Source organism: Diachasmimorpha longicaudata, chromosome 17 (genome assembly GCF_034640455.1).
Source record: "Diachasmimorpha longicaudata isolate KC_UGA_2023 chromosome 17, iyDiaLong2, whole genome shotgun sequence".
Taxonomy (NCBI): domain Eukaryota; kingdom Metazoa; phylum Arthropoda; class Insecta; order Hymenoptera; family Braconidae; genus Diachasmimorpha; species Diachasmimorpha longicaudata.
In genome coordinates, this window is record NC_087241.1 from 2,239,180 (window position 1) to 2,253,795 (window position 14,616).

General features: G+C 35.5%; 1 protein-coding gene across 1 annotated transcript in view; it reads left to right on the plus strand.

Moving 5' to 3' along the window:
• Nucleotides 1–1,557: 1,557 nt before the first annotated feature.
• LOC135170393 (trace amine-associated receptor 9) overlaps nucleotides 1,558–14,616 on the plus strand; it is a 43,365-nt gene continuing 30,306 nt past the window's right edge. The window contains exons 1-4 of the mRNA XM_064136168.1: nucleotides 1,558–1,738; nucleotides 2,634–3,037; nucleotides 4,289–4,414; nucleotides 12,936–13,052. Coding sequence (XP_063992238.1) covers nucleotides 2,816–3,037; nucleotides 4,289–4,414; nucleotides 12,936–13,052 — 465 coding nt within the window. The 5' untranslated portion in view covers nucleotides 1,558–1,738; nucleotides 2,634–2,815. The remainder of the gene's footprint in view (nucleotides 1,739–2,633; nucleotides 3,038–4,288; nucleotides 4,415–12,935; nucleotides 13,053–14,616) is intronic.

A 14,616-nucleotide genomic window follows, 5' to 3' on the forward strand; every position in this document is an offset into this window, starting at 1 on the left:
AACCAAATGTCATTTCCTGTGTAGACATTGGCGTAGTGCTCGGGGTTTTCATTAAAAAATAATTTTTACGAGGGGTAAATACAATGATATTTGCACACAACTGTTGAATTCTGAGAAATTAATCACATAGACAACTGCCTCATTGAAATTCACAAATTGAATTTAATATAGAATATTTCCAATAGATTAGATACACGAGGAGGAAAATTAGTGGATTTCTATAGTGTGATTTCGATGAAAATTACTGTGCTGTCTTGCAATCCCTTCGCAAACTGTAGATCTGAGATAACATACTACGCTGCTTAGCAAAATTTCTTTTTCGTTACTGAGGCGCGGAAAGCACTTCCTACCCGACTGGTTCGAGGACGATAGGTTAAATATTATAAGACCGGACTCCACCGAGATCAGCCCCCTGACACTCAACCTATCCACGTATAAATAAAATGTCCCTCTTATTGAAGCTGCCACCTGCAGCGCTGCACGTCGTAACGGTAGCGCGCCATCGAATTTTGAAAAAACATAACCTCAATTAATGCGTGGTAAATGTGGTGTCCCTAATACTAATAGTTGTAATACCTTCAATCGCTTGAATCTCTTTACTCATTTATTTGATTGGTCTGTTGTTGAGCAGAATTATTGAACTCCCGAAAAAATTGACAGGACGTCAGATTGTTTTCAGTCAATCGAGGTGGATTGAATATTTGTGTTTGATGTAGTAAAAAAGTGATGATGTTGAGTTGTTGAGGGCAATTTTGATTGACTTTAACCAATCACAATGACTTAACGAAAAATTACTGTGTGGCACAGTAAAAATTGGAAAAGGAAACACAATAAAATAAACTGATCTAGATAAGAATTTTTAAAATATTTATACTAATTTTTCATTTAAACCAAAATAAAAAATCATAGCCCTTCATGTTTTATAGAGGTATCTAGTAGATTTTACGAAGCCACATATCATCAATTACAAATGTATTACAAAATTTATGGTATTGATAGAAATTTGTTGGTGTGGATGAAACACATTTCAGTATTCCCGCATTTCGCACCGCGATTCTAGCGCCCGGTACAGTAATTTTTCTGCAATTTTTCTCTTCGTATATGCAAGGGAATACGGGGATTCCCTGGTTTATTGGATATCAGGTAAATATGGTAATGAAATCAATAACGAAAACGGGGAAACGAGATGAATTGACCGATCGTTGAATCGAGTTTTCGAGCAATATCTCCGAATCTAAGAGAGATAGCCAAATTTTTGTCAGAACATTTTTTGTAGTACTTAATGCATTCGACAAAAAAGGTTATGACAAAGATTCTTCTATCTTCCATAGGGTTCGAGATATTCACCAAAAACTGGTCAACAGTCATAAGTGACTTAGGTTGCTTTACCACTTCGCGACGGAATTATTCGAATGGAAAAATGTAATGAAAATTTTGAGATGACTCACACATCGATATTATTTTTTCTGTAACATTCATTTTATCTATTTGACAAACAAAACCACTAATAAATAATTTTTTTTATGATTAATCTGTCATCAGATGTTGAGGTGCGGTAAAAAGCTTGTGAACAGAGCGAATCGAATGTACAATCATGACTCACCTGCCGACAATGCTGACGCTTCACCATCACCGCTGTTTGGCTTGATATAAATGTCTCTCCCAGATTCTGCATTTTGGATGATTAATCGGGACATTTGTAAAGAGAGTAAAAAATGCGTAGTACTGCGATTTCAAGGTAATTCCGGAAAAAGGTTTTTCAGGCGTAACATTTACACACCTGTTAATGCGCTCACACGAATATTATCATTTTATATTTCATGATAGAATGAGATATTTATGTCTGCAATTTTAATGATCACGTGAATATCATAAAACACAAATTTTAGTTATGGGAATATCCAAATTACAAACAGAAGATACTGTGGACACTTCCAACAATTAAAAATATTGTTCCTAAAAAAGTATAAAAAATTCGAGAAAAAGCTCGCAATCTTTCAGAAATTTCTGAAAATTTTCTTGATTCTTGTCTCCCCCCGCCCCACAAAATCTCTCAGATATTCGAGAAAATGTAGAAAATATGAAAAAAAATTTCGAAAATAAACCAGAATATTATTTTAAATTTTAAAAAATCACGAGAATGTTCTTAAATTTGGGAAAACCTGTTTCTCGGAATCGTGCGATATTTTTATTATGAAGAACAATATAATAACAACAATACACTATAACAATACAAGTATAATTTGAAAAAACCACATAAATATAATTTTAAAAAATAAATAAAAAAATACTACAAAGAAATACTTTAATGTCCTCTTCAACATTTGCAACAAAAGAAAACTGAAAATGAGTTAAAAACCTATTTCTGCTACCGTTCCACTTCGCCCCGATCTCCCCTATATATATTTTTCAACACAAACTCGGAAAATTTTGAAAACAATGAAACCGTTGCAAATTCAAATCGACAAGAAGAAGTTTTGAGGAGCAATAACTCCTCAGCTCTCAGTTATTCATGAGAAAAAAAAATGTAGATTTCGAATTGGACGAATAAAGTGGTTCCATTCAACGGCAAAATTAAAATATCCGGATATCGCTGTTGAAGCCCGTGAAATTGATTTTCCGACTCTTTCCAGGAAGCAGGATAAATTTTACGATGCTGGGAGTTTGCCGACCAAATTCCCATTCGATCGTTGGACTGGGAGTAGCGGTGTTGGCTAGTGACTCAAAAGTGTCCTCTTAGCGGGACCAGGAAACTTGAATAAACAGCATCCAGATATCTGGAGGTGGTTGAGAGCCCAGTGCCATCAGTTCTTGAATGATGTTGGAGCACCAGTCGGCGACTCTACTGCCCCCGGCTCTGAACAACAGTAGCTGTTGGCCGGATGGTGCATCAAAAATAATGTGGCCGACGCCGGGACCGGGGGAGCTCATTCGTGCTGCTCTGATACTGGTGCTAAGTCTGGGAATACTATTTGCTAATCTTCTCGTCATTTGTGTCATCAACAGCCGTCGTTATAGTAAATACATTCATGCTCAGGTGAGAATGGGAAAAACATCACAATAATATTAATATTAATCTAATTAAATATTAATTAATTAGATGAGGGATTAATTAATTGCGGGGATGGTTAAGTGGAGATGTTCGGTAGTGGATGGGCCAAGAAAACGTTTTGGGTCTGAAGGCCCATCGGTAACCGACGACGGCCGAGAGTTACCGAGAAAATTTATTAATTCGCACGCGATCATAAAGATCCGATAACAATAATGGAATGTTTCATTAACAATATGGTCCGTTCTGTAAATAATCCCCAGTGAACTAGATAATTTTTACGGAGCGTTCCGTAGTTTCCAGTCATCCCTCTGTAATATTTATTGGGCCTTCGTTGATACTAGGAAATTCCGAAATTTTATCAAATCTGACTCTTTCAGATTATTCTACCTCCCCCCACGACAATTTAGTTGTAACACCTGTTCTTTAATCGAAAAATATAAAAACTGTGGAACGAGTGAATTTTGTCTTCGGGGAAAAAAATTCAACATAGTCTGAAGAACATTAGCCGAAGTAACAGATGAATATTTATGGAGATCATCGTGTGATTAGCTGTAATATCATACTGATGTATCTTAAAACGCGACGAAGTTGTAATACTTTTTATTGAAGTGGTTGGTAGTGGGTCTGCAGTCAAACTAGTCGCCAATCGGAGGCGAGACACTCATGGAACGCTCTAGAAACGAATTTGATTTTCTCCTCTCCCTCTCCAGGTGGCTCTCGATTCTCGAGAGCGTTGTTCCTCGGGATAGTCTGGCGTAGAACGACGTGGTATAGAGTCAAGCTAAGTTTTTTCGATTTTTGCAATACCCGTTAACCCACCAAATATACGAGTCGCACTCTATTAATAATAAAGTGACATTAGAAGTATTAATTACGTGTTCACTGATTATTGACTTTCGTCTCACAGAGTTTTCCTTCTCCTCACTGGTCAAACTGGATCGAAAATCCACGAGATCAATTGAATATATTAACACTTTTATTATATATAATATTATATAAAATATATTGTGCAATATATTTTTAATATTATATATTTTTAATATATTATGTAATATATTGGAATCCAACACTTCTCTGCTTCTATTCATTAAAACTATTCTAAACATTTTCTTACTCAGAAAATCTCTAAAATACTAACATGAACTAAAAACAGTTATCAACACCTGATTAATTTTTATCCACACATACCAAGCGCCCTCATTCCCTCTGACCTACAGTAATAATTTTTTTTTTCAGCCAAAATATCTGTTGACAAGTCTCGCGAGTAATGATCTCGCCATTGGAATATTGGTAACGCCTTTCGGATTCCTCCCAGCTATCTACGGCTGCTGGCCGTACGGTGAAGTCGTCTGTCAAATTCAGGTAACGTAAATTTCCACTAATAACACTCACAATGATCCTCTTGATAATGATGATGGAGACGAATTAATTAATATGGTGCATGCGAAACCCTTCCTTGAATATTTTCGCCGCCTGGGGTGGGATATTGCATATACATTATACATATCCTCTGCTGCTATGAAATTACCGACGTCTTGTCGTTTCTATGCTTCATTCATGCAATGTACATATCTCAATGTTTCTTATTAAGGGAATTTTCACGGGCGACGTTATTAATAATGAATTTAGATTTCGTCTATCCTCGTTATTATTATTATTATTATTATTATTATTATTATTATTATTATTATTATTATTATTATTATTATTATTATTATTATTATTATTATTATTATTATTATTATTATTATTATTATTATTATTATTATTATTATTATTATTATTATTATTATTATTATTATTATTATTATTATTATTATTATTATTATTATTATTATTATTATTATTATTATTATTATTATTATTATTATTATTATTATTATTATTATTATTAATGTTGTGCACTGTGAGGCCAGCGCACGGCCATGATGGACCGACTCAGCTACAGAGAGAGAGAGAGAGAGAGAGAGAGAAAGAGAGAAATGTTCAGTAAAAATTACGTATCTTTTCCATTATAGCGAAGTGCAATTATAGGAAATTTTACTGAGCTATCAGAGAATTATTTCCGTCATTTTTCTCGGAATTATCTGTAAAAAATCACGATACGGTAAGGTAAAATGTCCAAGTTGATTATGTACTTGGTAAACGAACTGCGGATTTCGTATTTTTCGCTGAATATTTCTCTCCGTCCAGGGAAGGAAATTTTGGATAAATATGAAAACTCTGGAGGAGAAACTGTGGGACGAAATGGCAATCAACCAGTTTGTAGGCCAAGTTTTCGTGGAAAAATTAGACTTGGGATGATTTTTGTGATAAAACTAACCTTCGTCCCTGGTTTGGACTCCGGAATGGGGGGAAATATTTTGTAAAAATTACCGAACTCACAGTTCGCTCATCGATTAGGGAATCCATTGGGGAATTTTACACGACAGAAAACCCTATGAGGCCTATGAAGTTATTATGAGATCTGGGCATCGAAGAGATAGAGTTTTTGAGTCTTGAAAAGACCTGGAAATAGTTTAGTCAATTTTATGAAGCCCCATTTCATTAATTACCACATTCATTCCAAAATTTATGATATTAATAGAAATTTTTAAATTATTTTTATGAATTTTCCATTCAACCTCAAATAAAAAATGAGAGACCTTCAAATTTTATAGTACTGTTTAGTCAATTTTACTAAACCCCATATAATTAATTACCATATTCATTCCCAAATTTACGGTATCAACAGGAATTTTTATGTGTCTGTAAAACCCATTCCAGTATTCTAGCATTTGCCCCTCTAATTCTAATACCCGACACACAAATTTTTCACAGACTTTTCTCCCCGGCTATATATTTACTAAATACGTATCTGATCAGGTGCATCAGTAATTTTTGATAAGGCATTTAAGCCTTATATTACTGTGAAATCAGTTTAATAATTATTATATACCAGCGTATGGCTTCATTCTGAGTTCTACTGATTATACCTTCGGCACTTCCATAATACATGTTCCGAATACTGAGCTTCTGCTCCACAAGAACAACTCGAATCGTTAGTTATTCCAACTCTCGCGGGGGAGGCTGCAAGCTGGTAATGATTGGCTCTAATCCGGTTCACTGTTACTGTTGCTTCTCTCTAGAGCTTACATTCTTTATAACATGGCTTTGCAGTACCACTGAAATATGAGTTGAAATTCCCCGCTCCTTGTTTTTTTAGAAGTCTACGATGCTACTCACAGTGCTGTTATGTATTTCTATTTTAGTAGGAGTCCAACTGTGGTTTACGATTTTTATCATTTCCATATTTTGTTTCACTAACTGAAGCTCCATTTTTTGCTATTTTTAGCCGTCAGTAATAAGAAATTTTGAGAAAAAAACAAAAACACTTACATTTTGCTAATTATTAGACCATTGATTTTAATAAATAAATAAGTTTTATTCAACATGTTATTGATCTTGAATTATCATAATTTTTTTCTCTCTGAAATTGTGCCAATAGAATTGTCGTATGTGGTAATTTTCTAGTGCATCTGCGGAGCTTTGAAGTCGTCATTTTTCGGAAATTTTATATTCTGAGCTCCGACGAGAGATTCTCTTAATCTCCCACTTCCACTTGAGTTTAAAAATTATATGTGCATTTCCTTCAAAATTCTCTACATAGAACTGGAGAAGTTGAGCTTCTCAAGTAGAAGCTGTTCCCTGATGAAATTGACATTTTTTCATTATTTTTTCATTACTGGCCAACAAATAAATAAAATTGATCATCTTACTCAATGGTATTCCATCAGGATTCTGAGAATCAAGAGGTTCGATATAAATTTAAAAAGTAATTTAACGGCAGTAAATTGTTAGCTGATGATTCACTTGAAATTGAAATCAAGTTCGAGATTTTAACTTTGACATTATAAACTAAGAAAGATAACTAGCCAAGAAAATTATATGGAAAAATTATTCTGGAAAGTCCCATAGAATAAGATAAACAGAAAAATCAAGTTCATAACACTTTTAAAAGTGTCATGAATCGTAATTACGATGAACTCTATATTATAAATTTCAGTAAAATCTGCCAAAAAGTTTTATAAAATTCAATAAAAATGTAAAGGAATTTTTCGATCTATTCGCAAAGTATTTCATCCATAAAATCATTAGTCTGATCGGCTTTCCCGACATTATATTGACTTTATGATTTCCCCTTTCTGACATCCAACGTACAAAATCACTTTGTTTAGACACTTCTAAACATAGGCATATGACACGATACCTTCACACATTCGTTGACATCGTCGATACATATACTGCGCACGCGACATTAGACGGATTCACCTTGAAATAATAAAGGGAACGTTGCACTTGTGAGATATAAAGTTTATTGTACCAAGTTCGTATTATGAACAGTAGATTAGAAGAGACTACTTCTTCCTTCGAATGTTCGAATGTAACTAACTCAAAACTCATTTTACAAACCTATTCACGGTCTCGCCTACTTCTTCTGGCAGGAGAGCCCCATATTAAATTTAAATTTTCTTATTATTTGGTTGTATAAATCGATCCAAACTAAAGTAGTGTAGTATCGGAGATTTTTGGACCTAGTTTTATTATTTTATTAAAGTAGAACCCGCGCACTCTCACTAATAGCGCCTAGGCCATTAGCAGCTGGCCCACTCCGCCACGTTTGGGGAATTTCCCAGAGACGGAAAATGGCGAACAGGGCTCTATAACGGTGGTGGGGGAAGAGGCCCAGTTGGAGGAATCGGTGGTGCCAAGGGTAATTTCTTAAGATGAGTAGTCAGTGAGTAGTAAGTAGTTGCTAGAGAGAGTTGTTAGAGTAGAACCTAGAGCAGAGTATAGAGTTTATACATAGAGTAGTTAGAGTAGAGTTAAAGAGTTGAGTGTGACCTTCGAGAGAACGGGGTCATAGTTTGATTGAGAGATCCTCTAGAGTTGAGGATCGGTCAAACGCGAGTTGTAAAGTCTACAGTTTTCTATATATTATTAAATACATCTAGTTAGAAAGTGTTTCGTCAGTTTTTCACTACCAATCCTTTTCCCCTTAAAATAAATCCTACAGTAGTGAATAATTAGGTTATGGTATTACCTGATCCTTGGTTTTAAATGGGACTTTATACCATGGCCTGAGTGAAGGACATATGCAGCCAACATTTCTTTTAAAATATGTCCTAGGAGATGAGCTTTGGAGTTTTATACAATTTAATAACTATTGCTTCAAGTGCCACGATACTGAATATATAAAATAATCGCATACACACATACAGGGTCCCAACACACCTCTTCACACTCACTTCAACATAAATGTTGGACTAATGATGTGTTCTTTAGCCAGCCACGAGCGACTTATCTCCATAAAATATTCATTTGCTAAAAAAATCACGTATTAAGAAGACTTGAGAGAGAACAAAAGCTATGGAAATACAGAGAAACCGTTGCGAAAAATTTCATAAGGAAATTATTTATTTAACATAACCCGGATAGAATGAATTTTATAAATTCATTTGTTAACGAATTTATAAATTAATTAAACTTTTGCAAACTTCACAGCTCACATGTAGTTTTTTTCCATATCTAGTTCCCTGCCCTACGTTAAATTTTGCCGACCTACGCTGGTACTACCAACTAGACTCAATTAGCCTATTACTCGTTAATTGATCGAGTCACATACATCTATAGCCGCGCTTGTATATAAAGTGAAGTCTCCCGATAAGTGACTTCGGTACACGAAATCTGGCCAAATGTGTTCAGGACCAACCCATTAATTTCCGTGAATCTCCATAGCAAAAAAATGTGCAAATTTTTCAATATCGTTTGGTACGTGGAAAAAAATTAAATTGACCCTTTTGATTTTTGTAGGTTGACGAGAGGAAAAAGGTCGTATGAACCTAATCTGGAGGAAATAAAAACTGAACGAATTGGACTCTCGAGAATCGATTGAACCCAACTTTTATCGATATTTTCCGTCGATATCTTCTTATTTTTCGAGCTTTTTACAGATTTGTAGAACGACAGTTGACAAAATCGACGTGAAAAAATATATTATTCGATTATAGGGACCGAAATAATCAAACACTTTTGCGTATCTCAAATATTGATCATAATTAAAAATGATTTGGCTCTGGAAAGTCAAGAGGAACTGTTCTGAACGAAGACTTATGACGAACTAACTTAACATTACTTCTGATGTCCAGGTTAAACTCCTCGTCAGAGGGCAATATAATTTCTCCTCATACCCTTAACGCTTGATCTTTCCTTTCTTGACCCTTCCTAGTGACCTCATATATTTTGGGGAAAATCTGCAACGAGAAAGTCCCATCGGGACTTTTCCCCTCTCTTTAACATAACTTATAACAGAATGAAAATGACCCACAGTAATGAAGAAATAAAAATTTCCTAAATTAGAAAACATAAAAACATTGGAGGAGTGAATATTGAATTAGGGGAAACTGTTTTTAATATTATTTATTTATATATTTTTTCACAGCGAAATGATATCGCTGTAATGCACAAAATGAAGCGGACTCGATGAGGTCAGATGGGAGGTTTTCGGGTCTGCATGCACAGATATACATGTCGACAGGGGCGGTGTCAAGGGACTCTACAATTAGTGAAATAAATCGTACGGTTTGAATGCATTAAATAAATTTAAAAAAAAGGACTCTACAAATTTGCGCGTAGGGCACAGATACTCGAGACCATCGATTAGACGGCAGCCTAAAACAGAGTGTAAAATGACCGAAAGGCTGATTACACTTCTGGACTAATCAGGACCGTCTAACGTCAATAAAAGTCGATAAAAGTCAAGGCATCGCTGTGAAAAACGTCAACAAATTCAAAAAACTTTACCATAAATTAAATAATGACAAAACCTAAAAACGATGTGTTTTGTCATATTTGTCTGATTCATAGTTTCCCAGAAATCAACAAAAGCTATAAAGAATAAGAAGAAATCGGCAATAACTTCTTAATAGGGAGCCCACCGACGTCGGTGGCCGAAGCGATTAGGCGCCAGCCTAGTGTCCGAAAGGTTGTGAGTTCAAATCCCGGCGGATGCGAATTTTTCAGGACCTAACGCTCCGACGAGCGGAACACTGTCGATAAGGCCGTCGCCTGTGCCGGTATGTGTTTTTCCTGTGGTTTCCGATACCAACACCTATCACCATACATAAAAACACGGGTCACTAATCGAACATGCCGGATTTCATGGAGATAATCGATTATGTCATAGTCATAACCGATCATTTGACAATCGATAATCGATTAGTGAAGAAGCAAAACCGGTAGCAACGCCGCGACCGCAAGCGAGTGTTCTATAGGCGTGTGAATGCAGTACAGTGTAGAATTCACAGTAGTACACATAGGATTTGATGGGGTCAATTTTCCGAAAGAGGGCAGAAAGGGCCGGAGTTATAAACAAAAAGAAAACGGGGAGCGCAGAATTTAGAAAATTGAGGTTGTGAGACATGTTATATCGTGGGCACGAAAGTAATGTACCGTCAAAGTTAAATTTAAATGTTGGAAATTACATTAAAAAAAAATTAATAAAAATTAAATTAATGTTCTGTTGGTTTGAATAAGTCTGAACGATCCTGTATTCGTATATCTACTTTCGATCGATATTTTTATGGATGAAAATTCTGAAAAGTTTACGGTATGACGTGTATTCTGTTTGATTGGGTCGAAACAAAGTCCCATAAGTGAGTTAACCAATCACAATGAGTTACCAAAAAATTGCTATACGTTACAGTAAAAAATTAAGGAGGGACAATAAAATAAACTGATCTAGATAATAATTTTTAAGAGATTTCTATCCATTTTTCATTTAAACAAATAAAAAATGATAGACCTTGAAATTTTATAATGCGATTTAGTAAATTTTACGAAGCTACATATCACCAATTACAAAACATATTACAAAATTTATGGTATCAATGGGAATTTTTATGTGTCAATAAACCGTAGCATTTTGCACCTCGATTCTAGTGCCGGACACCGTAATTTTTCTAGGACTTTTCTCTACACCCACACGAGCTCTTTATCACAAACGGAAGACAGATTACATCAGAGTATCTAAATGTGAAAATAGTACGATCAGGGAAACCATATTTCAAATGTATTTCAAGGCCGTGTTCCATTTACCGTTTTCCAGCGGATATCGGTTTAAAGGTCTCTTCCACTGTCCTCTCCAAACACGGATACGTTGGTGTGTGTCTGTGGAGAATTTATCCTGTGGATTATCAGAGATTTTTATTGGACAATCGCCAGAGTCTCCAGGGCCATGGTCGTTCCTCGGGCGCGGTTTATCGCATGTATATGAGAATTAATTTCAGGGATGGATGGGAAAAATAATGTGTTTCAGCGGTGCTGATGGAAGGGGTTGGATTAAACTCCTGTGAGGAAATTGATTTTTTTTTCACGTCGACAAACTGAGACTTTTGTCATTTACGATGTTAAAAAGAAATTTAAATTTTGCGAGGTGGAGACTAGCATTAGTCATTTTCAGGATAACGATGGCGATCGCAGGTAGAAACGAGTCGGAAATTGCTTTCGTCATGACATAGTCAATATCTTGTCACTAATAAATTGGCAATGTGCTTGTCAGTGGACTTTGTATGGTAATGTATTTTTAATCCAATTCAATTATTTCTAGTTCCAACATCGCCTCAACGGTAGCAGCCACCAACAGTAGAATGTTGCAAGCCAACATCTCTGAGGGGGAATTTTTCTTAATTTTTTCATGACATTTTGATTTTTTTTTAGGATATTATCAATTTTAATTAACGAAATACTTCGAGGAATCGTCCATTTGTAAAATCATTGCGTTAATTAGAACTGAAATCGTATGTAATTGCTGAAAATCTAAGGAAATCGGTTAAATCACGAGATTTCATTGATTTCAATTGCAATCATTTGCATCGATTTTGATTGCAATCGATGACGTCACATGGAATCGTAAAATCGAAAACTTACAAACTTAATTTAAATATTATTTTAAGAAGTTATTTTTTCGAATTATTCGTGGTATGTTATGAAATGATAATTACAACATCGTTCTTAATCAATTCCCCTCTTTTCCATGGAATAAGTATTGGATTTTTTATGAAATAAATAGAGAACAAAAATGAATCTTATTCTTTTCTGAGTGTTTACATTTAAATTGAAAAACATTTTTATGGGTTGGAATTCTGAGAAGTGTGAGGTATGATGTTTAGGTTTGATTTTAAGTATGTAGACAAAGTGGAATGAATAAGACTCTGTGAGAGCACGTGACTAGAAGGTCCAGGGTGAGTGGACGTGTCTTCCGAGCATAATCATTTGAGTCCAATAATAAAGAAAGACAATAGTTTAAATTACTTACAGAATTATTATTTCTAATAACCCAATACCAATAATGGCTCTAATCACAAATTGGAAGTCAGTTGAAATCAGTTGCTTTATACTGGTGGCCCTATGTTGGGCCTCACCCTTGGATCAAGCTGAACTTCCCAACTCGGTCCAATGTTTCACTCCCAGCATATCCCACGCTAGGCCCAAGCTATAACGTCAGAAACCAATGGTTTTCACCTGCGATTGTCTTTTAACTCGAATAAATAATGTTGAATGACTTCACTCTCACCTCTACAATTAATCATTAAAATCCTCCTGTGGACCAATACCTCAACCTAAAATGAAACATAAATAAAAAATTATTCTGAAACTTTTAACCCATTTCTTCTCCAAAATTTAACAACAATATTGCACCCAAAAAATGGAAAAAATATTTTAACGGACCATTTTGCCTCCTCCACAGGTTAACATTAATTCACCTCGTGACAGGTTAAAAATTGATGGTCTTTTCGGCCACTTTCATGCTGCTATATTTTTTCTACTGACTTTTATGTTGCAGGCGCTATTGCGTGGTGCTCTCACTCAACAAAGTGCCGTCATCCTCGTCTGCATGGCGATCGATCGTTACGTGTGTATGCTCCATCCACACCGTTACTACCGTCACTCTTCGAAAAAGGTCAGTTGTAGTAACACTACCCTGTGCATCCCAGTGACTGCCACTCCCCAGTAGGAGATGAGGAATGGGCGAGGGTTGGCCCAGTGCTGCCAATGTTGCCCCGACACTCAGCCAGTCGTCAGCCAACACTTGCCCGTTTCTCATATCCAGGGAATCCTACCCGGGTCTGTTGCCCTTTTTCAGATCCTCGTTTTTCGATGCCATTTTTCGACTCTGAAAATTCAAAATTTATTAAGGAGCAGTGGACCAATCACTTAGTGCAAAGGGAATTATTAATTTGCAGAGAGAGCATTATTTTAATCGCACAGTGGCAAACGCCGAAAATTATGCGAAGGCATATTTTTTAGGAAGATTGTTCTACCGTTCCATTAAAGGGTATCATGGGTCATCGTTACTTCGTTCGTACTCGAAACCTTTGTAAAAATTAATGTATGATGTGCAAATTTTATTTTAGTTGAAGACACTTTATTTTGTATAATAAACGACACGGGTCACTAATCGAACACTGTGATATAATCGATTCATAGTCATAATCGATGGTTTGACAATCGATAATCGACTAGTGAAATCCTATATAAAACACTAATCGAACATAGTGCATTTCATGCGGATAAGCGATTCTGACTATGACATAATCGATTCACACCATAATCGATTCCTAGTCATAATCGATCATTTGACAATCGATAATCGATTAGTGAAATCCTATAACAAACACTAATCGAACATAGTGCATTTCATGCGGGTAAGCCATTCTGATGATGGCATAATCGATTCATAACATGATCGATTCCTAGTCATAATCGATTATTCGATAATCGAGGATTGACTAGTAAATTCCAATATAAAACACTAATCGAACATGGTGGATTTCACGGGGTAAGCGATTCTGATTATGACATAATCGATTCATAACATGATCGATCATTTGATAATCGATAATCGATTAGTAGAATCCTAAATAAAACACTAATCAAACATGGTGGATTTCATGCGGGTAAGCGATTCTAACTATGACATAATCGATTCACAACATAATCAATTCACAACATAATCGATTCCTAGTCATAATCGATCACTTCACAATCGATAATCGATTAGTAGAATCCCATATAAAACACCAATCGAACATGTCGGCATGCAAATAATTGATTATAACTATGACATAATCGATTTCTAGTCATAATCGATCATCTGACAATCGATAACCCATCAACCGAATCCTATGTAAAAATCGACACAAGTCGCCAGTCGAACATCGTAGATTTCATGAGAATAATCGCACGTCGTAATCAATCGATCATTTGACAATCGATAATCGATTAGTAGAAAAGCACCGACAAAACCGACATCAACGCCGCGGCCGCGGTAGCACTAGCCCCGATAGAAATAAAAATTGCTGTTTCGATCCCTAAAAACTCTGATAAATTAGAAATTATTTTATCAAAATCGATAACAACAGCAGATCATTGACAGTTGATCAGATGATATTCGATCACTATTACTGATACTATCACTCATCCACACAACTTTTGCTGGTACTCAGTGGAACACTGAGAGTCCC